The 27,327-nt window shown below is 39.8% G+C and overlaps 1 protein-coding gene across 1 annotated transcript in view; it reads left to right on the plus strand.

The window, feature by feature from the left end:
* Nucleotides 1-24,619, plus strand: part of LOC100745482 — a 30,480-nt gene extending 5,861 nt beyond the window's left edge. Inside the window, exons 2-12 of the mRNA XM_012394465.3 lie at nucleotides 4,011-4,167; nucleotides 5,317-5,433; nucleotides 10,453-10,637; nucleotides 16,877-17,092; nucleotides 17,435-17,585; nucleotides 17,997-18,187; nucleotides 18,933-19,159; nucleotides 19,790-19,901; nucleotides 20,793-21,120; nucleotides 21,612-21,903; nucleotides 22,569-24,619. Of these exons, the coding sequence (XP_012249888.1) occupies nucleotides 4,011-4,167; nucleotides 5,317-5,433; nucleotides 10,453-10,637; nucleotides 16,877-17,092; nucleotides 17,435-17,585; nucleotides 17,997-18,187; nucleotides 18,933-19,159; nucleotides 19,790-19,901; nucleotides 20,793-21,120; nucleotides 21,612-21,903; nucleotides 22,569-22,908 (2,316 nt within the window). The 3' untranslated portion in view covers nucleotides 22,909-24,619. The remainder of the gene's footprint in view (nucleotides 1-4,010; nucleotides 4,168-5,316; nucleotides 5,434-10,452; nucleotides 10,638-16,876; nucleotides 17,093-17,434; nucleotides 17,586-17,996; nucleotides 18,188-18,932; nucleotides 19,160-19,789; nucleotides 19,902-20,792; nucleotides 21,121-21,611; nucleotides 21,904-22,568) is intronic.
* Nucleotides 24,620-27,327: the final 2,708 nt, after the last annotated feature.

The following is a 27,327-nucleotide window of genomic DNA, read 5'->3' on the forward strand; positions in this document are numbered from 1 at the left end:
CGGCCGACGTTTAATATCTCCGTGGTGTGACCGAGTATTCGGAGGATGTGAAAGAGGAAAAAGACGAGATGTAAGAACAAGAAGAAGAAGGTCGACCTTGCGGCAGGCATCTCGTTAAGCGGTAAGCGCGATAACCAATTTAGGGCCTCGGAATTTCGCCGGCGCCGCCAGAAATAGTCAGCCAACGGTGGTGTGTATAAACTATACTTAACCCCTGCTACTACTACTACGTGTCTGCTAACCACAGCTTATGTGCCGCCACTACAACCGATGATTCTACTTCTTCTGCAGTTACTCTTATTAACATTAGGCTGTTTCGAACATATTATTGCTCAACGTATCTCTTCGTAACGGTATCGTTGAATCGATCGTATCCGATATATTACAACGCTCATTCTAGTTAGCAGAAATATCAATTTGTTTTAGTTGATGCGCATCGTTTTTTTTTTTTTTTGTATGAGAAGCAGTAAACTAAATAACGTTGTTAATTAACATGTACATGGATGTACGCCGTGTATAGTGTAACTGTACGCACGTGGTCCTAAACGTCCCTTTTCCACGAGACGTTGGTAAAAGTAGACCTAGTAAAAGTTGCGAGAAAAGTTGCGAAAGATAGATCGTGTAAGAGCGTCTTCTTCTCTTTGTATTTTGACTTTTATTAGTTTCTCTTGCGTGGCGAGATCAGGAAAAGTTGGAAAATATATGTTTCTCGATTCATTAACGTTGGAAACGATGAAAAACGGCGGGATTCAGACACGAATTTATCAACCGTGTACATTGACAGAACGTTTAGTCGGGGCAGGAGGTTCTTTTTATAAAATCGTTCCTCTAGCGCACGTTGGTTCCTCAAAGTTTTGAATTATACACGGAGATCGCTCGAAGAGAATTTATCGATATTTTGACCATACGTTGTTTAGCTTTGAAACGATCCTTTATTCGTCGCGTCGGAGGGAATGAAGCATTCTATCTATAGTCGATGATTAGAAGAGTAGAATGGACCATGTGGATATTCGAATCGAATCATTAACGTTTTAAGGAAAGTTCGTTGTTCCGTCGATAAAGACCGAATGGAATATCTCTTTATTTCAATAACGACGAAAGCTATTCGGCTAGCGAGCGACTAAAGCTATCAGAACTTTTAAGTTGATTTATTTACTTGCGTGCAGTTTTCGATTTAGAAAAAGAACGAGCTAATTCGCTTCCCCTCGTCGAGAAATTTCACTTTGATGTACTTGATGTAATTTCCTTTCCATTCGACCATCTTACGAAACTTTTAGTCCTGCTTCCTTTCTCTTTTATCTTCTTCCGTTGATCTCTTCAAGAATGAAAAAGATACTCGAAGCGTTTAATTGCTCGACGACGCGCAACTAATCGTGCAACAATTCAATAGAAATACAGAGAATGACTTTTAGTGGATGAAACTTGTTCCGAGGATCGATTACACGTCCGAGAATCGTAAAAAGCTTGTTCGGCCTATCGTATTCGATTCTCACGCAGTTCGTCGTTATTTCGTTCGAATAAATTTTAAACGTTTTAAGAAAGAACTACGATTCGCGAAATTCAAATCTGCGAAATTTTACGTGTCTCGCCTCTCGTTGATTTTTCTTATACCATATTTTTGTACGAGTACTTCGATGTCGCGGTACAAAAGATATCTTGTCAATGGTTGAGACGACGAGAAAGTAACGATAGAACGTTTTAATAGATCGTGTCGTGGAATTCACGTCTTGGCAGCGATCCTTTGCGAACGTATCGTGTCTCACCTTTGTCTCCTTTACTGTGCATTCACCCACGTGTCGCGATTTCAGCCTCCTCTGTAAACAAATTTTGCGATACATCCATCGGCTAGTTGTCTTTCATGCTATATCATGCTATAACATCACCGAATATCTTTAACATCGAATTGTCCTTTAATATCAGATTTTTATTTCTTTTATATCATTGGTTCGTGCAATATTTCGAATATGTACGAAATTACGGTTACATTTTAATTACTTACAATCGGAATCTAACCCTCTAATGGGATAGATCGGATGTTTTAATTTATGACTTAATGCGATTAAAAGGATCGAAGAATTCGCGATTTAACAAGATCCATCATTCAAGTTACGAATATCTTTTGTAAAAAGAATAAATTGAAAATTCTAAAGTAGTGTAACGAGTAAAGTCGTCGTCGTCGTCTTACGTAAATTCGATTCGACAGAATTTTCTGACAGAATGGAATTGGCACTGATTTTATCGTCTGTTATAATCGGCTAAGCTTTTCGAATATCAGGCTTCAAGAAACGCGCAACAGTAAATTACCCTACTCCTGTGCGTTCTTCCTGAAATCGATAAACCAGAGTACCGTGTGATCGTAAATTATTGGACATCGTTGTTCTCGAGCGGTAAAGCCGAATAACGTTCGAACTCGGAATTGACGAGGAGCCAATTCATTACATCAAAAGTAATGAATTTGTCGCCGGGTTTTCCGCGAGCACCTTCCATAAACGGATTACAAAATTGCTCCGTCGCGTACTAGAATTGCATATTGTATGTTTTCATATCACTAATTTCTATATAATTACACGCGTTTGATACGAAGTTAATTCGATTTCTACATCTGAGCTTTTTTTTTTTTGGTTCTCGCGCTCGATCGAATTAATTATCGTAAATAATGTACGTTTAGTGTTTCGTGTAAAGCAAATCACTTCGCAGTCACTTCGCTTGCAGCTTATTCTTCTCGACCGTCGCTTTCCATATTGCATGAAATATCGTAACTAGAAAAGCAGAATTTTTATTTAATCCTGTCAGATTTTTCGCGAAAATGGATATTAGGATTGCCCGAATTGCCATGTTTTCTTTTTGGTCTGGTAATAGAATTAAAAAGAATAAAAAATGCCGACGTTCGATCCGTTGGATGTTGTATTATTTAATTAAAAAGAACGTCAATCGCAAGAACGATAAAATCATGTCTTAAGAACTTTCAACTCTAACGCCATATCGTGTAAGACTCATTGACAGAAAACTTTGACATAACGAAAAATTGGATATAAAATATAACGTAGTTTCTTTCGACGTAGTTTTAATTAAAGCCATCGTCGTTCGCGTTTTCTCTTTTCTTCATTCAGCGAAACATTAATACCGTACTAATAAAAATTGTATAAAGCACGATATCTGCCTGTCCTGTTCCACGCGCGTACCAGGAAATCATTATTTTACCGCGCTCAAAAGGGAGCAACGGATAGACAAAAATTTCGTTGGGATATTTCATTTCAACGTAGTTCATCGTTATTTCAATTTTACGTTAAAAAATCCTAAAGAATAGCTTTTTTTATAGCACGTGTTTCATAAAAAGTATAAATTCTCAAACAACGTTATTTTATTTCGCTCATCTTGGTTAACGCGATACTTTTAACACATCGCGTCTATCGCGTAATACCATCGTTCTTTCCACTTTTCCACACGAGCTCAACTTCGTATTTAATTTTACTTGGTTCATCGTATTGATGCAATTGAACACGCATTTAAGTTCATTTTACCTATATACACGTTATTGCGAACTGCTATGAAATCATCCGTATCACTGTTTCATAAGGTTTCATCGTTTCGTTCCTTTTTCTTATTATTTTCATGGAAATTTATCTTCATCCGCATTACGTGAAAAATATCGTTCACCGGATAATAGGCAATGTTCAACGTTTGTTGTTTAATTTGATATTTCACTTCTTCAAAAATTATGCAGATATAATAGTATTAAAGAAATATTATAATTATAGTTGTACATTGAAATATTCAAACGTTACGAAATTTGAAACTTTATGTCGTCAATTTCTCCAGTATCTTGTACAGGAAACGAATATGCAAAGTTTGACAACAGTTGCGAATTGTCGTACAGATTAACTTCGACGTAGTTAATCCGCGTCGATTAATTCCTTGCGTGTAACGCGGCATGACCTTCCTCAACGTAACGTAAATCGACGTTATCGCATCGTGGGGAGAACATTCAGAGCGTGTAACTTTAATTGCAGGGAAAGTGTACGTGGGCGGGCACTGGTGGACGACGCGTCACCCTACAGGATACTCCGCTAAGGTCACTGTCAGAAATCGAGAGGAAGGTTCTATGCAAGGTAGCTGTCGCGAAACTCCAGGCCCTCAACTTGGGCGTTCACATTAGGCCGCCGAGTGGTAAGTTTTTTTTTGGAATGATCGTTATTTCAAAAATTTAGCGTTTAGAAGATTGAAAATTTGGTAATACGCAAAATATTTGGTAATTATTTCTTGCCGTTTATTATTTATTTAGTAATTAATTTTAGTACGTTTTCTATCTTTTTTCTCGAGAAAATTGGTGTCTCAACCCAATGTCGAGAATGGAATCTCGGCTGCCTTCTAGATGATTGACATGTTTACGAACATAGGGTGTAACTTCAACGTCGAAGTATCCTCTTTCTCAAGAAATCACGTGCACACATACTCTCCCTCTCTCTCTCTCTCTCTCTCTCTCTAAATTTACCAGATATCGTTTACGATGCTCTTAAGGAATCTTTAAGAACGTTTTATTACTAGTTTCATGCAGATTGCTTATATCGCTATACATACATAGTATATATATAGTCGTGCACATTCGGAATGGAAGATAGTCGTTTAATGTATCAAGCGAGTACGGTCGTAAATTTGTTGCGAATTTACTTTTACTGCGTTAAAACTATAATCGTAGTTGTAGACCAATTTTACCATACAATTTAATTTATTAACTTAATGCAGTTCCATTTAAGCAAATTTTACTATTATTCGAAACGATTACTTCAAAATCCTTCTGCAAATTACTTTCGAATTTTCCCTCTACCTAGATCGCTGGTAAATTATTTCAAAGTGTGGGATATTTTACCTTACATTAAATGAAATTTAAACCGATAGGAAATTGTTCTACACGAGGAACGATGTTTTATTAATAGAATAGAATATTTTAAGGATTTATTAATTAGCCAGAAGCGATTACATGTACGATGAACGTCGTTTAAGAAATACTCCGTACGTTCCGTAATATGGTAAACTAATTTTTCGCGGTACACTCCGGTGTGGTCATCGACGTTACTCAACGATCAAGGGGGGATCGCGTTTCATCGAGTTCCATTTCCTCGTGTTCGTTCTACGTTTCTTTGTTCCATTTCCGTATACAGGCGGAAGCGAATAGACGAAACCACGACAGGGCCACAGGAGGCCACGAGAATTTCTCCTTCGTATTTTACGCTTGCATCATAAAAATAACGACGTTATCAACGATAGCGGTAAATTTGGATCTTTCTTTCATTATTCGTATTGTTTCTTCTTTTTCAGAGTCACTCGGTAGCAGTGCCGTTACCACCAAGCCCAAAAGAAGAGCACCTTTGCTCAAGAGGAAAGCTCTCACCACTGGTTTCTTCGACAATAAAGGAAAAGATGATAAGGAGAAAGGTGAGTCGCGGACATAGAAATTTGTTAATCGCGTGGTCTCGCTTCGGCATTCTTGTCAGAGGCTCAACCAAAGAAAAAATGGCCGGATCGTCTGAAACATCTTTCGTTTGTAATTTCAATGCTACAGACTACGCCGTACTAATTTTATTCTCACGCTTTCCCTCAGAAATTGATCTTTCGTACTAACTTTCGTATTTTTTAAAGTTTACAGTTTCGATATCGAAAATTTTATTTTCGTTCAAACTGTTTCTCCTTTCAGTTTCTCTTTATTACCGAATTGACTAATTGCTAAATTACCGAATTAAACAGAGAAACAGTTTATTCGGCAGATTGCGATAGGTCGTGTAAGAAGCTAAATCCCAAAGATCAGAGTTTCTATCCCATAGGAACAACGTAGGTATAGCTTGCTAGAAAACTTTGTCTAAGAGAAAGGATACGCGGTATCGTTGCGAAGATTTGTGTCCGAGCTTTTGTCTAGGTTCTAGTAGCTGTTGTCTGTTTCATTGTGACGAGGAACAGACATTCTTCGGCTATCGTCTCATAAAAATAGCCAAAACGAAAATAGGTAGAGAAAATACAATGCCCAGTAGTTCATGGTTAAACGCGAATTTCAACGGAACAACGACACGAGTGACGAGATCTCTAATTGAAGCAAACTATGGGCTGAAATTGAACTTTGACGGTAGATCAGATCGTAAGGATTTGAAGATCGATAACAAACTCCTCTAAATAAATACGTACGAATATCATGAATCGTTTCGAGTATTCGTTTTATTTTTGAGAAAAATGTGCTCGGTACCGTTCTTCGGCAAAATCCCAACGTATCAGGAAATTCAATTTCTCGACGACCAATATTTTTTAATACTCGCAACAGTTTCAACTTATTTATGGTAATCGGATAGCGTAATTTTCGCGATAGTAATTGGCCGATAGTAATTGTAGATAGAGAGTCAATAATTAAACACGGTAAATTAAGTGCGCAGTTTAATGTGCGGAAAGCAGCACAGTTAACGATCAGAGATTTATGGGCCGTTTATTTGTTTGGAGAATAACTAGTTCAGCTATTTTCAGGTGTGATTCTGTTTGCAAGAGTTCGCTAGGTAGTGTTTCTATCATTTTATACGTTTACGACATCCTTACATATCTGTATTTTGATCTAACCAAATCCAAGCAAAGACAAATATTATCCTTAGGACAAATTCCGGCTGCTGCACCGTTTCCCTATGTCTTCCCATTTCGAATTGCTTCGCTAATAATTACGTAATTCGTACCGTCATATTCTTCTTGGAAATTAAACAGAATCCCTCGCGTGTGAATTTTATCAAACAAGAATTCTTCTTCTTCTTTCTTTTTTTTCTTCTTTTTTTTTTTTTTGTTTCTCAGCATATGGGAAAATATTAAATCGTTCTCTAAAGATTTCCTCGAGTTGGAAATTGAACAGAATTTCTCTTATGAATTATACGAAATAAATTCTACCTTTCTTTGATTTTTCGCGAGAAAATGTTAACCCCTGTTTACACTGCCTGTTTTCTCCAAAAGAAATTATTACTGTAATTCGAGATGGAAGTTGAACAGGATCTCTCCTATGAATTATTTATACAAAATAAATTCGACCTTTCTTTGATACTCCTGTGAGAAAAGTTAACTCTGTTTCACCTGTTTTCTTCGAAAGAATTCTATTCTATATATATATATATATTACTCTATATAATTGTTATTCTAATTGGAAATGTTCATTAAACTTATTTAAAATAATCTGAATAAATAAGAAAATCTGAATGTATTCGTCGTTTCTAATTGTTAGATTAATCAAGGGAATCGCAGGAATCTAATATATTTTGTTTCAAGCGACGTGTGTTTCACAGATGCCACGCTGTTACACGCTAGCAACTTTACTTTCACCGCGTGGATGTATCATTCCCGATTGTGAGACTCTGTTTGTCGAGCACTCACGGAGTGACGACTTTCGGCAAAAATTGCACGTGGAATTCGTGCGAACACGGAAAAAATAGCGTTTGCTTAACCACGAGGTACTTCGGTAATCGTGTGACGTATGTGTACGTGTGTTTGGCAGTCTGTAATTTTTTGCTTCGTTCGTATTTCTGTTGCATCTTCGAAGACTTTGGACAAAGATAAACCCGAGAAAATAAAATAGAAGAATGTAAAATCTTACGCATAGAAAATTGGATAGAGGAACGTGAAATCTTAGAAACTATACCAGAAAAGCCTAAAATCTTTTTTACTCGCAGTTACTATTTACCATTCTAATTTCCAAATTTAAGATTTAACACTTGCATAGGTTAAAACGCATTATAACATCTACTCGGAAAATCCGAGAAATTCATAAGAAAATCTAGAAAGGTGTCTAGTAGAATAAGTGTCACGTATCGTATCCTGCGACGTATTTCTATAAATTAAAAAATGAATTTGTATCGAATACTATCTCTAACTAAGCCCCTCGATTATTCCGCACTTTCTCGATCTTCCGAAGAACGAAGTGGAAAAAGGGAATGCAACGGTTTGCCCATGTGCGAGCAACAGCAGACCGCGGCACTAACGTCGGCCAGCCTGGTATGAGACACAATTTCGCTGGCTAAAATTAGTCACGGGGTGCTTGGTGGCGGTGCATATTTCCGCATATACCAGGTTTATTTGCGGTGCACGCCGGGTACGAGTGCCGCGGGGACACCGGACGTCAAACGGGAACCGGAATGGCCCTTCCACGGGGTCGCGTGTTTCGAGCTTACCCCCTTCGGCGATCCTTCCATCGGGTCGTTCGCGAACACGTGCCGGCGGTGTGTTATATTACTTGCTTCTGTTGAGCTTTTATGAGCGAATTTTTTTTCATTTTTTTCTTTTTTCTTTTTTTTCTTCTTTTTTTTTGAAACGCGAAGCGAGAGGTGCTGGGTGGTATTTTTGGATCTGTTTAGTCGTAAATTGTTCGATACTTGGCTGATAAACTTAGGATTAAGCGTAATACAGCTTGGTTCTAGTACATGAATAATCGATGATCGTGGATATTTGGAAAATTGAAAATTTGAGCATGCGTCTAAAAATGGAAAAAATATGTATGTAGGACGAATTCATGGATAAAACGATCTGGTATAGTTTTCCTCCTTCGTCTTCGTTTCCGTATAATCTAATTCCATAGTCTTACATCGCCACCATAAAATTCCGCAAGCATAAATTTTCAGATGGAGATTATTTCCATAAGGAGAGAAATGAAAATAATTTGAAGAACAGTGAATGCAAGACTATTAAATAATCAAATAACCAAATAACCAACGAGGGGATTTCAGCGAAACGAGAAGGACGAAGGAAAGAGAGGAACACCAATTCGATACACCGACGGTAGAGGAAACAGGAGAGGAAAGTGTCGCAGATGATTTTGAGAATTCGAGGAAAAGGCTCGTACTCTGGGTCCATTGTCGTCTTCTGAAAGTGGTGGTCGTTTCACGGCGAGAGAAAGAGAGAAAGTGTGTGTGTGTGTGTGTGTGTGTGTGTGTGTATGTGTGTGTGTGAGAGAGAGAGAGAGAGGTCGTTTGGAGAGGCTGGGATGGCCCAGATTGTGGTCTATAATCGGACCGGTATAGAGACACGGTTTGTTGCCTTTCGGCTTTTAGCTGGCTTCGGGACTACGTCGTGCGAGAAAGAAAGACAAGAGCCCCGTGAAAGTCTGACATATTCGATCATACGAGGGGACGTCACTTAAATGACGTCCTCTTTTAGAGCGCTGCCACATTTGAAACACGTGAGCCACGCACACGTGTCTTTCAAAAGGGTGAACGAATTTTTTTCCCGTCTCGATGCAGAAGAATTGTCACGAAAATTTTATTCGAATCCAAAGCGTTTTAATAATCGTAATTATAATTATCTCGTAATAATCTATAAGCATTCTTTTCAATTTAAATCTCAACTTGTGACTTTTAACATTTTTCCTTTTTTTAAAATTACATTTCTGTTGCGTTTCTCTGTAACAATCAATCGGTAGCGTATCAACGTCCGCAGTTGCTCTCCTATAAAGCAAAGAGAAACGAAGAACACGCGGTCTTCCGAAGTAAAATCTTCCAGGAACAGGAATAGGAGGAATCGAGGACCTTAAAAAAGACGATGATCGTTATTCGCGCGTGTGTATCTGGCAAGCGACGGCAAGCAATTAAGAAGTAAAACGATGAAATTCGAAAGGTGGGACGGCGCGTTTCCGCGAACTTAGCCGAATAAACGGGCGGTTTAGCGGCGAAAATAAAGCGGCCGAAGCATTCATGGCCAGCCGGAATATCATCGAACGTTCGCGTCGTCAGAGGTGACCAGAGACTACGCGAATTTTCAAATTTCACTTTTTCCAATATCGTCGTTGCATCCGCGCTACAAATTGCTTCAGTATACGTACAAAAATTCGTCTCTCACTGCGTATTTCCTAGTATATCGGGAAATAAAGAAGCGTAATATTCTAAACTGTAATATTTAACAAATATACAGAGCAATTTTTATGGCCAGTTACGTTCGTTTACGCGACGTTTAAATTGAAAAGAACCGTACGAAAAGCAACTATTTACAGCAGTCTCGGTAGCAAGCGTTCAAACACAATTTCCTATGAATTGCACGAACAGTTCGCGCACGAATAAATAAGCCGTGTTTACGCGAATGGGACGCAGCTGACCACCACGCATCGTAGAACAGAACGAATCTCCTTTTTGGTCGGTTGATGAAAGCGATTCGAAATAAAAAATAAACGAACAAATGAACCGACTAAAACTATCGTCTAAGAAAGCGCGACACGTCTAATTTTCCATTTGTAAATTCGTCACTTTCGCGCCAATATCGTTTGTCTCCCTTCTCTTTAGCCAAAGTTTAACGATCAACGAACACGTCACTGATAGTTGCTTTTGTTTCTTCCATCGCGTGCATCGTTTATTTCTTCGAGTACCAGCACTGTTGGTTTCTTGCATAACGCAGGAAGAATCGTTCGGCGATCGACAAGATCCACGACGTATTTTATTCTTTCGTATTTTATTTCAGAGTCGTCGAGTGGTGGCCTAGTATTTGGTATACCGCTGTCACAGTGTTTGGAGAACGATAGAATCGCTAGAATCGCCGCTGGTGAGGTCTCGGACGTTGGTTGTTTGTCGAGGAACAGCAGACACGGTAGCAGGACGAGCTTCACGAGCCTCATCGAACCCACTGTCGCGGCTAAGACTGACGAGGTAAGTATAAGCAAGATACGTTCGTTTCTCATCCGTCATAGGCGTGTCAACCGACGACCCGATTGTCGCGTAATAATGTAGCAATACGGATTCGATGAATATCAGTGTTAAGAAGAGTTAAAAATCAAAGAATTTTCCTTGCTTTTATCTTTTACACCTTTTTTCTATTTGTATCTTTATAGCAAATTTCAATTAAACATCACTTGGTAGCAGTATGCTTATATATAATGCTTGTACACTTGCAAGGATTTATTTAATCTTTGAATCGGAGTTGTATACATCACCAAGTACGTGGAATTTATTCGATCGACCGTTCCATTTCATTAATTTCACTCGAATTCCATTTGATTAATTTAAAATATTAATTTACGATTGGTCCTAAAGAAAATAAAAAGCATTAACTCCTTAGAACAGCGTATTCGATGCTGAAACAATCGTCTTGCTTTCCTAGAACATATTCCATTTGATATTTCGCTGTGTGCAACGAGAATGTCCTTGCTGCAGTAGTATAAGATCGTATCCAGTCAGCCAAGCGTGTCGATCGCTAATCGATCGATTCTGTCAGCGATCTTTCCACGCAAGTACTCGCGCTACTATTTCAGACATTAAGAGGATTTCTACGGCGAAATCAGCGACAGATATCGTGGAATACTTGGAAAAGGAAATTATGCCTGCGGTGTATTATATTTTATCGCGATACCGGCAACAATGTGGCGTTTATTTTGGCAGATGGGGACTGTCGAATCGTACAAACCAAAATTACACGCATGAAACGCAAGTAGATTGTTGAGAATGGCTAGCACGAATACACAATCAGGAATTTTACTCGGTTTTCTCGATGACTGCTCGGTCGAAGAGGCGAGAACACGATAGAGGAGCACGCCCACGCGCGAATAGAAATCCGAATCACCTGTTTTAGATTGACGTGAACTAATCTGCACGCGGAACGCGTTCTCAACGTAGCCGATAGAAATTTCAGTGTCTCTCAATGCGAAAATATAGTTACCGTAAAAATAGACGCGATAAACGCGAATAGCCACGTTTCTATATTCTACTCGTTCCCTCCTATTTTTTCTTCTTATTCCGCGTTTTTCAAGCAAAGTGTCTCGAAGTGGATAGATCAATCGATCACGCCAAATAATTTACTCGATCGTGGCGTTGGCGAGAAATTACACGTAAATGAATATGCAAATCGTTGAACTACGACTCGCCGTAATCGTCGTCGCGGAAATTGCAAATGTAAATTCGAACGAACGAGCCGAGAAACGGACACACGGAGAATCCATCCATACCATTTACATCATTTATATTATTAATTTCGATTTTCATATTTTTCCTATTAGATACGGATAAAGGATACGTATTTACAATTTCTTACAGGCAATAAATAATCTTATTAATCGCGTTACGCGTCGTAGTTTGCTAAGTGCAAAGACGCGATGTAAATTCTGAAAATCTTAGTCTGCGTCGCTACGACTTTCGATCGTACGATGACATTTAAATCGTCCATTGAAAATGCAACGTGCTACGCTACGAAAGAGTTAAAAATTCACACCAAGTGCTAATATCCTGACCCGAGCAACATCGCGTAAATAAAACGTACAGAAGCGGAAGAATCGATATCGAAGTATCGGAATGGCGACGTACACGCGTTCTACTTGTAACTTGTATATCGGTTGCATCGTGATCGTTCGACGATGCTTTATGAAAACGACGAGAGAAGACGGCGGAGGGGCTCGAGGAGGCAGCGTCGCGTGACGGATCGTGAATGCGATCATAAACGTCGTCATCGATTGCGTCAGTGTCCGCGGCGATCACGACGAGAGCGTTTATCGATGGCCACTATGCGAGTCAGGGGCCAGACGTTCGAACGACGGACCGCAAGTGGTTATTTTTTGATGGATACGTCAGAACGACGCGCCGCGACGCCGGCTTACAGCCGCTTATTCTATATTCTGTGGCGTGTAGAACGGCCGAGACGGTCGAGACGGCCGAGGCAACACGTTCGTTGCCAGATTCTCTTACCGGATTTAAGCTAACGGTTTCGTGCAATTAAATGCCAATAGGCGACCCTGTGACGTTACCATTCAACGTTTCTGGGTCGAGACGATCGATTTAGATCGCGTGAAATTTGGAAAACGCAGGGAGAAAAAAAGATAGATCGAGCGACGCAACGATTAATAAGAAGTTTCAACGATGCCCGTTCCCTCTTCCGCTCCGTGATCTATGCGTATAAATTTATGCGAAAACGAATCAGCATTGCGCGAGAAAAGTTACGTAAAAATTGTTTAAACATACGAGTGTTTTGTTGCAGGTTTTTATGTCACTGTTATGATACTTGGTTTAACCCTTTGCACTCCTACGTCGAGCGTGACTCGACATCGGTTTTTATCTCAGCAGCTCCTTTGTCGAGCCCCACTTGACATTCTTTCAGTCCCACCTCTTTTTGTGAAACGCGCGAGAGAAAACTAGGATTGCACTTGGAAATTGTTTCGAGATGTATCGTTCACGCTTAAAAAGATGTATCGTATACACTTAAAAATGGCAAAATACAACAATAGCGTGAATAAAACTGGCATTTAAGTGAATTCGTTTCTTCCTTTATTTATTTAAATTGTCTTATCTTTTAGTTAAAGTAAATTTCAAATAAAACACTTAAAAGCGTTGGGAGCTGCTGGTAAAGAAATTGAAATAAAATTCGCAGTGCAAAGGGTTAAAGGTTTAAAAAATTAATTTATTCCTACACAGAATTTTTAATTACGTATTGATCAACGTATTTTAGAAAATGTAATTTCACTTCTAAGGTTTCAGGACTATTTATACCACATCGATACGAACGATTGTTACATTATTTTTGCGAAAACAAATTCGATAATTTCCCTCCAAATTCTTTCACTGCCTTTTATTCTTCCGAGAACAATAATCTATACGTATACATTAGGCGTTACGAAATGTTCGAATTGAAGAGAAACTATTCGTTCATGAAATCATAAGTGACGTTTAAAAAATGCAGATAAATGGTAACCTCGTAAAACTTTTGCGTTGCTACGTTATCAATAAAGCAGATTCAGAAATTTTCTCTATGCTTGTCTATCGCAATGCATGCATGTCAAAACTATTTTCTTTTTTTTTTTTTTTTTTTTTGAGAAACTACTTATCTTCATCGTGACAGGAAGTAAATGTTTTGATTTGAGAAGTACCGGCGCCACCTGGTCGATGAACACGAATCTTCTCCTTCTTCTTCTTCTTCTCTTCAGTTTTTTTTTTTTTTTTTTTTTTATACGTTCTCCGCGCAAAGAACTCGAACGTTCAGGCGTTATTTTAAGAAAGTCGAAGACTCCAGCCGCGCTTCTTGATTTACACGATCCGATCTAATTTTCGTGCGTTTACGTTTTTGCGTATTGATTTTTCGGTTTATAGCGGCTCAGCGGGATGATTTGTTCACGTCCGAGAATTTATTTTAGCCACGCGCGCCTTTTGTTCCAGCCTTTTTCTCTTCCATATCAATTTATCTCATCGCGTCTGCTCGGCTCCAACGTCAATCTGTCATCTTCGTTCGATACTTTGTCGTCCCGCGAGAACAATTTAGCAGTCAGCCGTAGTGATTTTCTCGTTATTCGAAAAGTACAAAGTTTCAAATAATAATAGCTCGTGTTCTAACGTGGCAACACTAACAGAATGATCAAAATGGTCAATTGCGACTTCCTCGTGGAAATTTTATAAATCTTGAACAGCGTATTTTTCAGAATTTCAATGTCACACTTTGCAAGTATACGAATATTCTTTCGTCAACCTTTCCATTTTCGTTTCTTTTCTATAAATTCTACATTTTAGCGATTCCAACGTTAATTACCACTTTCTGTAAAAAAAGATAAACGTAATTTTGAAATAATATAATTCTATAGAATATAACAAATTCTACACAGCCTGTAAAAAGATGCTATTTGAAAGATGGAAAATTAGCATAGTAGCACAGGACTAGTATAGCAGGGAAACGTACCGAACACTCGAAGAACTCGGACTTGTCTTTTATTACGTTACAACACACGATAAGCACACACATACAAAAGAGCAATAAACTAACATTCTTACTGCAATTAATAGCAACTGCGATTAATGGCAATAAATCGAAATCCGATGCGTCAACTGTTTTACACGGATGTATATAGAAAGTAGCTGGAATTATAGGCCGCAAGAAAATTGGTGCGATCTGTTCGCAATGTTAATACATAATTGAGGGTCCCTTACGAGCTCGCGAGCTCGTTCGTGACGCATTCTGTTCGTGGGCGGAATTTTTCCAACGCGAAGAGAAATTCCGCCGGTTACGAGTCAGAAACTAAATCTACCACGTGAACCCCCTTTTTCTGCAAGTTTCCGATGTTACGCATCGATCCGTAGCTATCGGTCCGAGATAGTTCACAAGTTGTTGGATCATGCACGCTTCTAGAACATGAAAATAGAAGGAAAATTAGACGAAACAGAAATCCTCGATAAGATTTGATTTTCGAGGAAAAAACTTGCGTAGAAGTATTTCGAGATTAATATTTAGATATTAACCGTTAAAGGCTATCACGAACGAACTTTCGCCCCCGTGTAAACTTTAACTTAATTTCGTTTTAATATTACCATCCGGTAATACCGTGACATTTGCAACCAGCGTTTATTTAATACCGATTGATAATCGAATCGGTGGCATTGTTTGACTTTGTTACTTTTAAAATCTCGATAGGAGCCTTTAATAGTCGCGGATAAATATCGCTGTTAATTTTAGTAAATCGCGAGTAATTTTAGCGTTGTTTCTCGGCATAGACAGGAAAGCTAGGGCGTTCCAGTGTGAAATTTCTTAGCATTTTCTAAAAATAGTCGATCGACAGGCAAAATAGAGAGCCCTCGTTCACACATTGTGGAAATAGCATTGATTTATCGTGGCGCCAACTTCGACAATGCCACCCTCGCGACTTCCGCTACTCGATCGAATATATATCCGATTCGTGTATATTAGTAAAAAGATGAGTCACAGTTCGGTCTGTCGACGCGTACCGTTTAACGATTTTACACGTCATTGTAAAGTTTGATTTCTTACTCGTTTTATCCATCGTTACCCGTCGTTTACCTGCATCGTCGCCCGTCGCTGCTTTAAATGGCACGCAAAAACGTATCGTTTCTTCCTTTACGTTCACTTTGAATTTTCTCCTCAACGATGACTATTTTCTTCGTCAACGTCTCGATAAACATTCTAAAATTCCTTATTAATTTCTATTTCAAATTCGCCGATGCTTCGTTCAAATTCTACGATAGTTTATGTAATTAGCGAAGAAGAAAGAGATACAAGCGAATGATATACGTTTTGTAATATCATTCAATGTAAAATTTAATTAAAGATGTAGATAAAACGATATACGAACAATATTTAATTTCTAGAAAAACAATTATCAGAATGATATCAATGAAATAGTTGTCAGAGTTGACGAACGATATCGGTAAGTCGGTACAATTTTTCGCTTGATTTCGCTTTTCGACGAAACGTCGTATCGAATCACGGAACATGTGCGTTTTATTGATAACAGTTCGCGGTCGGGACGTTTGGCCGATGACTCGATGAAAGCGCCACGTGCTCAAGTAGCCCGATTGATCGATTTAAAGCGATCCGGGAATGACGCAACGTTGCGCTTTCCTCGTCGACGTCACGCGTATCCCGAGCTGCGTGACGTCACAGATCGGAGACGCGAATAGAAGCAAGATCAGAGAGCGATAATTTTAGCCCCTGGTTAATTAAGATCCCTCAATTTCCAACACTTTTCCGTCACAACGGATCGACGAACACGATGATCGTGCATTAAGAACGCTAAACAGTTATCATCGGACACGTGGATCGATCCAATGTTTATGCAATTTTAGTCGAACGACGATCAGTGGACAGCGCAAACATCGTACGATCAATTTTCCAGCCTGAAAAGCAGCGAAAGCCAACGATCGCATTACGAATTTTTATGCGAATTTCTATTTTTACGCTAAGAAGTTTTGTGTTATTCCTTAAACTCTGCTTTAAATATTCGAAACATCGTCCTTCGCATTTCTGCGTCTTTAAATTTCGCACAAAATGCGCTTCCCGATAGCCCATATAAATATATATTAGGGAAAAAGAGAGACATTTAGAGAATGTTTCGTATTCTTGGAATGGTCGGATTCTACTATTCACCGATGCAACACAGGTCTTTAGAGAAATGAGATTGTTTCAGGGTGGTTCGAACGAGTCGTTGTCGTCGAAAGGCGGAGCTCTAACCGGAAGCGACTCCGGGGTGCTCGAGTTGAGCGATAGCGGCGGAGGAGGCCCTCCAGGGGAATGGGACCTGGTTCCAAGTATAGTCAGACAGTGCATCAGGCACCTGGAAACCACGGGTCTTCGGACGCTCGGTATCTTCCGGGTGTCACCTTCCAAGAAGAGAGTGAGACAGGTGAGTGTTGGACGATGTTACACGTTCTTGCGTTTATTTATTTCTCAGCACGAAACGTATAATTGCATCGCGTTATACCAGATGCGATTAAATCGCGTCTAAATCAGTAAATTGAAATCGAATGTCCCATATTTAATCAACGAGATTCTTACCATATAGACTTTTACGTTGCAGATATCAAAGCGTATCCGATATTTGAAAATCATATTTCTCGTATGTCTTACGTATCTTAATTTTACGTTAAGTTTAAAGCACAACTATTAAGAAAACATTTGACACGTTTGCACGTTTTACGCGTTACAAAAGCGTATTATAAGCGTGTTATATTCTTTGTTTCCGCAGTTACGAGAAGACTTCGATTGTGGTCGCGAGACAAAAATCGGACCCGATCAATGTCCTCACGATGTAGCAGCCCTTCTGAAGGAGTTTTTTCGTGATCTTCCGGACCCTTTGCTCTGCAGAGATCTCTACCAAGCCTTCGTCCATACACAAAGTAAGGACAAACGTATCCGAAAATTTCTTTAATTCTCGGTACTGTCAGCCGAAACATTGTCTGAATCTTCGACTCGACGATCATCGACCCTATCAAACCTATAAACAAGTCTCAGGCAAAATATTCGTCGTGGAACGAAAACATTAGATTCTAAATATTCGACTAAATGTTTTTATCGACGGAATTGCTTTTACGAGCACAACTTTTACAAACGAGAAATGGAAACTAAATGAAGATTGATTCGAATCAATTCTGCTGCACAGAAAGTGTTTATAGGGGTGAAAGAGTTAAGAGCTTGCGTCTTCGATTCGTCTCTCGTTTCCATCCCTGTTCGTCGATACATTTTCCCTTCGCGACATTGACGCACGAGCCGTCCACGCGGACTGAAAGAGAACCCCTCGTTCCCCGCAGAGATCCGGAACAGGCGACTTCAGCAAGAGGCACTTCAGCATCTCGTTCAGCTGCTGCCTACGCCGAACCGTGAGACGCTCTGGGCACTTTTGAGTTTTCTCAGCGTGGTGGCGGCTAACAGCGAAGATCAAAAGAACAAGACAGGCGAGTGGATACCGGGCAACAAGATGGACACGACCAACTTGGCCACGGTGAGTGTCATTCGCCTCCTCTTATCGCGAATCCGATCGAAAGGATTCTCATCTTTCATTTACCGTCAGATTTTAATGAAAAAGAAAAGGACGAAGAGGAAAAGACACGTAGCACAGGCGTAGAGATCCATCGATCGATCTATCATCATAGGACGTTTCATATTTCTAGTCGAACGAGTGGAAAAATCGACATCTCGTTCGACATTAGCTTCGAACTCGAGGTTCATCGGTGCTATTTTTTAAATATCTTTCACGTTTCGCTCTTCTAGATCTTCGTAGGGGATCGTTATCGCCACTCGCGAAGCTTTTCCACTTTTATAGCGGTGATTTCTAAAGCGAATTTATAAAACACGCGTTTCGTCGAATCTTTTTATCAATCTTTGGTTGCTTATTTAGGGATCGTAAAAGAAAAAAAAGAAAAAAAAACAATTGAATTTCGAAGAGATCCACGCGGTGGAAAAAGATGATTCCCAAATGGGAATTTCTTTTCGTATTTTGTTTTTCTTTCGAAAACATCGAGACAACCAAATCCATGGAACGACGAATCTATAGAATTATACGAAGATTTCGGATAATACGATCTCTTCTGTCGCTTATACACGCTTTTAAATAATACATTCCGAAATGTTTAGAAAGCAGCTGTAGCGAACTCTAACGAATCACCGTAGTGATTTACATAGACGCGTTTAATTTCTCGGATTTTCTCAAAGCCTCTGATGAATTTTCTTGAATTTTCTTTCATAAGGTATTTGCCCCAAATATTCTTCATTGCGTGAAACCTGGACAAAGGTCGGAAGTGTCCGCGGAAAGGGCCGAAGAGAGGATAGACGTGATAAACGTGGTCAGAACTCTTTTGGAACACGCCGCGACGTTATTTAAGGTGCCAGCCGCTCTTCTAGACGAAGTTTACTTGCACATGATGGACACCCATCCGGCCGATTTGGATCTCGCCCTTTCTCGACGTGCCGAAGAGTGAGTAACGTATATATGGCCATTTTCTATCTTTAATCTTCGATCCCGTCAAGTCCCGTCTCTCTTCGATCTTCGAAATAGATGCTCAAGGAAATGCTGACGATTCGATTTGCACCATTCTGCGTAACAAGCGCTACTTCCTATAAAACCGAACTAAAGTATCAAGAATTTAGAATTACGTATTGCTATTTTTACGCGATTATCGCAAAATTATATTTGACTTTATCTTGAAATTCCATCGTTACTCTTCATTTTTGGCTATATGAAATTTAATACAAAATTCCAATATAAGCGGTGAATTCTCGTTAGATTAAAATTCTCCTTTTCGTTAAATTTCTCTATCGTCGATTACAATTTTATATTTCATATTCGTAACTGATGTTGCGTTAAATTTACATTGGAGACAAACGCGCCATTCTTCATCCTTTATGCAGTTAAACAGGCGATCGTGAATATTCTAATCGTTATTTATCTTTCTGCCAAAGACGCTCGAGCTCTCCGTCTTTTCCACGATTTTTAATTCAACTTGCGAGACTTGGTGGCACAAAGCCAACGAAGTTCTCGCGTATGATGTCAGTCGGCGAGTCGCGTAGGAAAAGCTGACAGCGTGTTTCGTACGATTTTTCGCAGGCAATGCGGAGACGAGGCGGACCCGTGCAGCGAAGCCGAAACCTTCTCGCTCGAGGAGACGCTGACGACGTCGACAACGACCACGGCCGGCACGACCACGTCTACCAGAAAGGTAACCGATCCAGATCGAACGAGATATCCCTCGACCATTTCGCGGTATTGCTCTGACGTCTTCGCCTGGAACATTTTCGAGATCGAGGAAAGATATGGCTCGACTTCGCAGGGGCTCATCTTCTTCCACACCTTGGACGTTTTTATTTCCCCGTTTTCCTTCTGCTCTTCTTCTTCTTCTTCTTTTTCTTCTTCTTCTTCTTCTTCTCGGTCTGTCGAGTAGTTTCCTTTCAAACCTTCCTGTTTCACTGTATTTTTTACTTTTCGTTTCATTTTCTCTCGTTGTCGTCGGTTAAGTTCCTCGTGTCATGGAAGAAACAAAGAATTTTTCTGCTTTAATGACTCGTTAATGACACCATTGGGTTCGTTGATAAGCGATGATGTTAAACTTATAACATTTGTATTGGATAAACAATCATATTTGTAGATTATTAATATCTTTGACGTTACTATCGTAATCTAAAGTACCAAGTGTACTACAAAGCGTTTGCATAATTCTATTTTGTTTCTATAAAAATTCGTCTGATAATCCTCGATAATAACGCGTTATGTTTTGCTGATAAACGCTGTATTAATTCAATCGTATCATCCCGTGCGCACAAATAAGATTCTTATTCGTTCTCAGGTATAACTGCAAGTTTCTTAATGCAAGATCTTTACGCTTTGTTATACAAAAAGTTATCGAATATAATTCATGCTTAACCCATTAAGGACCAAGCATACAGGATTTGCGTTAACGCAACATCGGTCTTTAACGGGTTAAAATATATTTATCATCGTTGAACGTTCAAACGATTAGTTCTAAGGAAACGACGATTAAAATTCTCGATAAAAATTGTATGAAAATAACGTTCCGTATAAAGGAAAACTGGGTCAATTTCGATTGTTAAAGATGTGGACTAGGGAACAGTGTCTGCATCAAACAGCTGGCGTGGGCGGTGATATAGGTCCAAGGCCGAGACGGCCAAAGAGGCCTGGAAGCCGACGAAAAGAGGAAGGCAGGAGCAATAGCGTGGACAGTGGATCCAGCGAAGATCCAGCCGATCCACGAAGAAAATCCTCGCCCATGGTAATCACCGCCAGTCTTACCATACCGATGTCTGGAGCGTTCACATTGAACCTCGACGATCCGGACATTCCTTACATCGAGGAAACTCCTAAGCAACCCAGTGCACCGCCAAGAAGGCAGAGACAGCGATCGATTTCCGGTTGCAGCGAAGGTATGACCTTCCTGAATTCTGTCGCAGTATGTGCAACGTTCTACGTTAAATCCGAGCTATTAAAATCAGTTGTATCGTTCGTTCTTGCGTTGTCGGAATATCGTTCTCTTTGCTTATCGAATCGGTCTTTCGAGACAACGAACAACGTCGTAACAAGCGATCTCGTTAAATAATATTTCTCCGAGAGTTCAAAAAATAATATTCGCAATGAAACTTAAGAAACTCGCTAATAAGAGGAAAACCATTCTGTCAGAAGCAAACCAACGAACATACCGACCGAAACTCTGAAATTCCGAAAATCTTACACCGCTTTACCTCGTACTAACTCTACGATCTCTACGTACTATACTCTACGAAATACGTACAACTGATTTCTTATTCCTCGATCGAAATATCTACCGCCAAATATCTACCACCTCTTTCATTTTCCTCTCCAGCGCAATAATCGCGAAGCAAAAGAACAAAATTTCCATAAAATTATTTATCACCAGGTGGAAGACACGGAAGCGACAGCGCCGTCGGTTCCTCCGCCACGTTATCGGGCGATCAGGTTCCAAGTTCTCCTCCGTCGTGGGCGTCATCGCCACCTGCCAGCCCCGACAGTGCGGTCACCGCTGTCTCCTACATCCCCGATCAGCAGGCCGTCCTCCAAAGGGTGTCGTTTACCACCTCGAGCGAGTTACGTCAAGTGACCAGGTCGAGCAGCAGTCAGGAAACGTCGAGGAGCACCGCGGCGGCCCCGTACACACCCAGCATCACCAGCATCGGTGGTGCGGTTTTGAGGTGAGAATCCTGCTCCTCTAAACTATGCTGGCTTCCGTGTGTAGCTGACAGGAATTGGCCGGATGATTCAAGCTATACACTGTTCTGGTATTCGCGCGGAACATCTGGGACAGTTCGTTCACCCCCCTCGAATCTAGTGCAATGCACTCCTGGTGCATTCACCTTGTAATCACGGTATTAGGTCGTTGTTAGGTTATTCGCGTTTCTTGTCGCGGTTCATTCGTTCATTCTATCCGTCGTTCTTTCGTTATCGGGGTTCGTTATTTACATATATATATGTGCACTAATTGGTCCTTCTTCCTATTCAGTTTAGCCATTTCTATTTTACTTTTAGGCTTTCGTCGTCCCTTCGTGCACCGATTAACGTAACTGATCTTTATAGATAGACGTAAGTGGAATTAGCCGCGATACAGAATTATCAAGATGTAATTTTTATTCGATAATTTAAATTGGTTTGGAACGAGTTCCTGGAAATTGGTTCTATCTGGAAGCTTGCAATACGATAAAAATAGTTACAGTGAAACTTTGATCAGGCACGAATCACGATCGTTCTTTTAACTTGGTCGTTCGCTTAATTTCTTCATTTTTCATATATTATCGCATTACCGAATATCAACGAGAAATTCTTCAAAAAGAATTCAATTATTTGTTCGTTTGTTTTTCAGGTCGAAGACCGCTGACATCGAGAGGATGTTGCACATCTCCAGACCAGATGCAGGCATCTCGATGTCGCAGCAGGGTAAGACCGGCTCTTCGACGTCCTCCGAGAGCAAGAAATACACGAAGAGACGTTACACGGACTCTAGGCATCAAACTCGTCACATCCCCGATTCCGATACGTTGGCGGGGAAAAACACGGTTACAGTTTCATCCTTGCCATCCGTGACGATGTCCGCTTCGTCTTCGGCGGCTGGCACGCAGAATCAAAGAACTAGAGCACAGCCGGTCTGGAAACGACGGGAACTGATTTCCAGCGCGCCCAAGGACAGGGAGGGATACCTCTGAATATCCCTGTGGGCGATCGAATCGAACGTCCAAGGATCTCGACGAACCTTTTTCTTTTAGAACTCGTTTCAAGACGGTTCTATTAAAAGTTGAGCGCACGATCAAAGTTTCGCATTGATTTTAAATTGAAAAAAGGGCGTTTCGTATTACGATTATCGAAGATTCAGCGAGGAAGTTTGTACGAATGCGCGACCTACTTGATTACTTGCTTCGGATCGTACCTAAACTTGCACTTAGGTATGACACGTAAAAACGTCGAATTAGAAAATTCAACGTTTAGTCAGCTATGGTGAAATACAAAAGACGACAACAAGAAGGAACAGCTTGCGCACTTGTACACATCTTCCTACGTTGAAACGTGTTACGAAGAGGAACTTAAACAACGAAACACCTTCATTGCACGTTGCTTGAATAATATTTTGAATATAGCTTCCGATGGATTCTATTCCAACGAAACATTGTGCCTTAACGTATTAAAATTCCAAAGTATTACGTATTCCCCTAAACGATAAGGTATTTAATTTAAGCTATTTAACGATTACAAAGAACCAGCTTTATTCGAGCAACGTACAAGTAAATTACGCTTTGATCGTATCCAGCTGAATTATATATTTCTACGCGATGAAATCTGAATTGTGCGCCGGATAAACTACGAGTGACTTTGAAAAGAAACCCGAGCAGGTCCGGACCGAGTATACGATTCGATCGTCAAGAGTGTCCGCGAAAGAAAAAAAAAAAAAAATGAAAAGAAAAGAAACAATATAGTCACTGCCGATCAGGCGTGGCCTGGCAAAGTGTTCCTCGACACGTTTCTCGCTTCGAAAGTGTGATCGACGTATCGTGGGGTGTCTATTGGTTCCTAGACTACCGTCCTCGCGCTCGCAAAGATCTCCGTGACGAAACGCACGACCCCTCTCTACGCTCTCTGTCTCCCTTCATCTTTCTTTTATCTCGTTTTACCACTTTTCTCGTTCTCTCGACGAGATTAATCGCGCGTAACGAACAAATCAAACGGGAGGATGTTCTACCTTGCGGTTAATTTATACGGAAAAGAAAAAACAAGATGGAACGTTGATCTTGTATCTAAGAACGTAACATTCTGATGTAGTAGCGACACGTTAGTAGCGATTTGTAAATTATTTTTACTATTCAAGATGGAGGGATTTCCCTCGAGCTTTCGTGGATAATTTGTGCGAAAGCCACAATGTTATCGCGTGCACGATGCAATCCTCGACGAACCAAAACGAAAGAAAGAAGACCAGCCTCGAGTCCCTTGAACTCGCGTCGGGCCATTCTATCTCTCTGGATCGACTGAACGTCGTTGTTGGTTTTGACGCGACCAACGATACGGCGTTGCTCTGTCGAGACGTGGTTCGTCGATCGTAGACTATTATTTTTGTATAGTTATTACAAGTACCTAATCGAACCGGTAGTTCGTGATCTAGCGATGACGAGCCAGAGCAGCTAAACTAACGAATTTCGTCTCTTCGTTTCTTTCTCTCTGTTTCTATTCCTTCCTTTTTCTCGCCGGGAGATTCTCTCGGTTCTTTTCGTCTTTCTTTTTTAAATCGCTCTTCGTTCGCGAGAAGTTGCCTCGAAAGAATTCGTGTACTGCCGTGAGGGACGCGTGGCCCGAAAGACGCTGTTGTTCGTCGTTTAAGTTTTCATTTTCAGTCTGTAAGCTAATAAACGAAGGTTAATTTTTTTACTATCTCGAGTACCTTGTATTCCAGTTTCCTCTATTATTCCAGATAATTATGGCGAAAATTTGCCGATCAAACTCGTTGCGATCGACCTTACTTGCCATATAGCTATTATAAAGTTTGCTATATAAGCTACTAATAGCTTCACGCCAGTATTACGGTATTAAAAGATAGAAAATAACTGGGATCAGGATTTCGCAAACGTTACGTTCAACGTTCGATATTTGTGATCGTGGATTTGTTTGAACGGACGAAGCGCAAGAAAGAGGAGTTTCAGGTAATCGTGAATCATAGAAATTCCTTTATTATCGATTTCCTCGCATACAGTCCTCACACGATTCAAACAGCATCATACTGGTCGTTAGAAAATTCATCGAGACGCACACAAACTTCGCGATATAGGGCGATCGTTTTCGCTTTAATGGGTAGCAAAATGTGCAAAAAGTGAAAACACGGATTTTTTTATAATTCTAATTACGTTTGTTACTCGCGCGTAACTGCGTTTCCATCTCACTCTGTGTTCTCTTATTACGTTTTTGAAAGGTACAGTTAGAATCGCACAAGCGCTTTTTCGGAATCCAGAGAAACTTTTTTTTTTCTTTTATTAATTTTTATTCTTTAACTTTTTTTTTACGCAATTTTATTCGTTTCTTGCACTTTTATTTTTTAACAGTTTCAACGATTTATTAGACGACGGTGGCTCCCACTTTTTTGAAACCTTAACATTGAACACGCCGGTGATGAAATATCTTCGAATAAAGGAGAAAATGTTTCTACGAATGAAAGGATAGATACTTTTTTGCGACTATAACGTCAATCATTTAAGGTCAATCACTGAAAGATATGTAAGATCGAGAAATTCTGGATTCGGTAAGGCAGAGCTTCTTTGTATCCTTTAATTCACGGATGTCGAGATAATTCTTGCGTAGGTCCTATAAACATGCTCGGCTCGTGCGATTCGTTTCGACAAATCATATCAACGATAAAAATCAGCGTAGATACGTCGTTAAATATTTCGCTCGACGTAATATCGACGTAATTACTCTCTATCAGAAACGCGAACGTTAAAAGGAAATTACCTCGAAGAAAGATATCAAGAAAAAAGTACGGTTTAACCGTAGAACGATCAAACTCATAATTTACCAATAGCATAATAAAATAATCTTTCAAACAAAAAAAAAGGGGGGGCAGAAGAATAACTCGTAAAACTCATATAGGAATGATCGGAAAATTAATTTCGATCGAATTTCATTCGATATAAATAAATAAGCGTCAACAACTATTCACACACGGTTCTACACGTAAAAAGAAAGGCGGAAGAAAACGAATTACAAAGAAAAGGATATACAGTAAAGACTCGCCTGTCGACTTTGCATACAAATCATAAATAGCTCCGGAATCATCGGCGAAAGAAGCGTGAAAACCGCTTCTTCTAAACAAAAAGAGTGACAGTGTCACGATACCAACAGTAACGGTAATAAAAAATAATATTAATAATAATAATAATAATTTCTAACGAGTAAAACGTGTTCTCCTGTTCGAGACTAATGACACGAGCAGAAACAATCGAGTACACTGCGCAACATACAATATATTTATATATATATTTATATTTATATATAAATTTCTTCTGCATATTTATATATATATATATTAAAACAATCGCTAAAAAATATAAATATATTTATATATTTATATTTGTATATATATATATAATTCTTGCCGTTTTACGGCTAGCTGCCTACGTAGGGCTGGACGGATGCGACGCAATAAGTATTTTATTTATACTTCGTTGCTCGAACGAAGAAACGCCGAGTTGAAACTACGATGCGACGAACAAGGAGCGTACAGGAAAAAGACAAAGGTGTTAGATTAAAAAACGAAAAAAAGGGGAAACATAGGGAGAGAAAGGAGAGGGAGAAGAAGAAAAAGAAAGAAAAAAGTAGAAAAACATATCACGTATCCTGCGACTTCCAAGACGGACGACTACGTGTTATTACTGAAACGCGCCATTTGACCGTTTCCTCCTCTCTTTTTTCCAAATCCAGCGAATACGGCAGCTTCTCTCTCGTTCCTCGTGCTGCTTCTCTCGATTGCGAGAGATACGATTGTTCGAGTAAAAATTCAAGAATAGGAAGAGAATGTAGGAAGAGAATGTGCCCGTAAGCTATCTCGAATGCCATTTTATCGCGTTTTATATTCGATGCAAGAAACTTCTGCGCCTTATTTCTGCCGGATACGCGAAGGAAAAATTGTACGTATGGGATTTCCTTTAGACGCGCGAATAAACGTAAAAACAGACGTAATTCCAGGGCACTAAGCTCGATAGAAAATATAGAAAATTAGCCTGAACGTTCAAAAAACAGATTTCAGAACGATGAAATTAATTTCGTTAAACGGTATTCATACGGTATTCATACGGTAAATACTTGGTAGAAATCCAAATGAAATATCTCACGCGTGAGTATGATTTCGATAATCGAAGACGAAGAATACTCGAAGAAACGCAACCAGGAAAAGCCATGTAACTAGAAAAGATTGTTAAACACCGATCGATTGGTACGTTTCGGTAATAACACGTCGGTCGATTCGCGAACTTAATCCTATACTTTAATTGTACGCCATATCCTGGGCTTAGTTTCGATCTGGCTATTTCACGCTTAAAATACGATAGTTAACGATCGGCTTTAATTCTCTCCTTACCATCGCTTTACAA

Source organism: Bombus impatiens, unplaced genomic scaffold (assembly GCF_000188095.3).
Source record: "Bombus impatiens unplaced genomic scaffold, BIMP_2.2 scf_0089, whole genome shotgun sequence".
In the NCBI taxonomy this organism is placed as follows: Eukaryota; Metazoa; Arthropoda; class Insecta; order Hymenoptera; family Apidae; genus Bombus; species Bombus impatiens.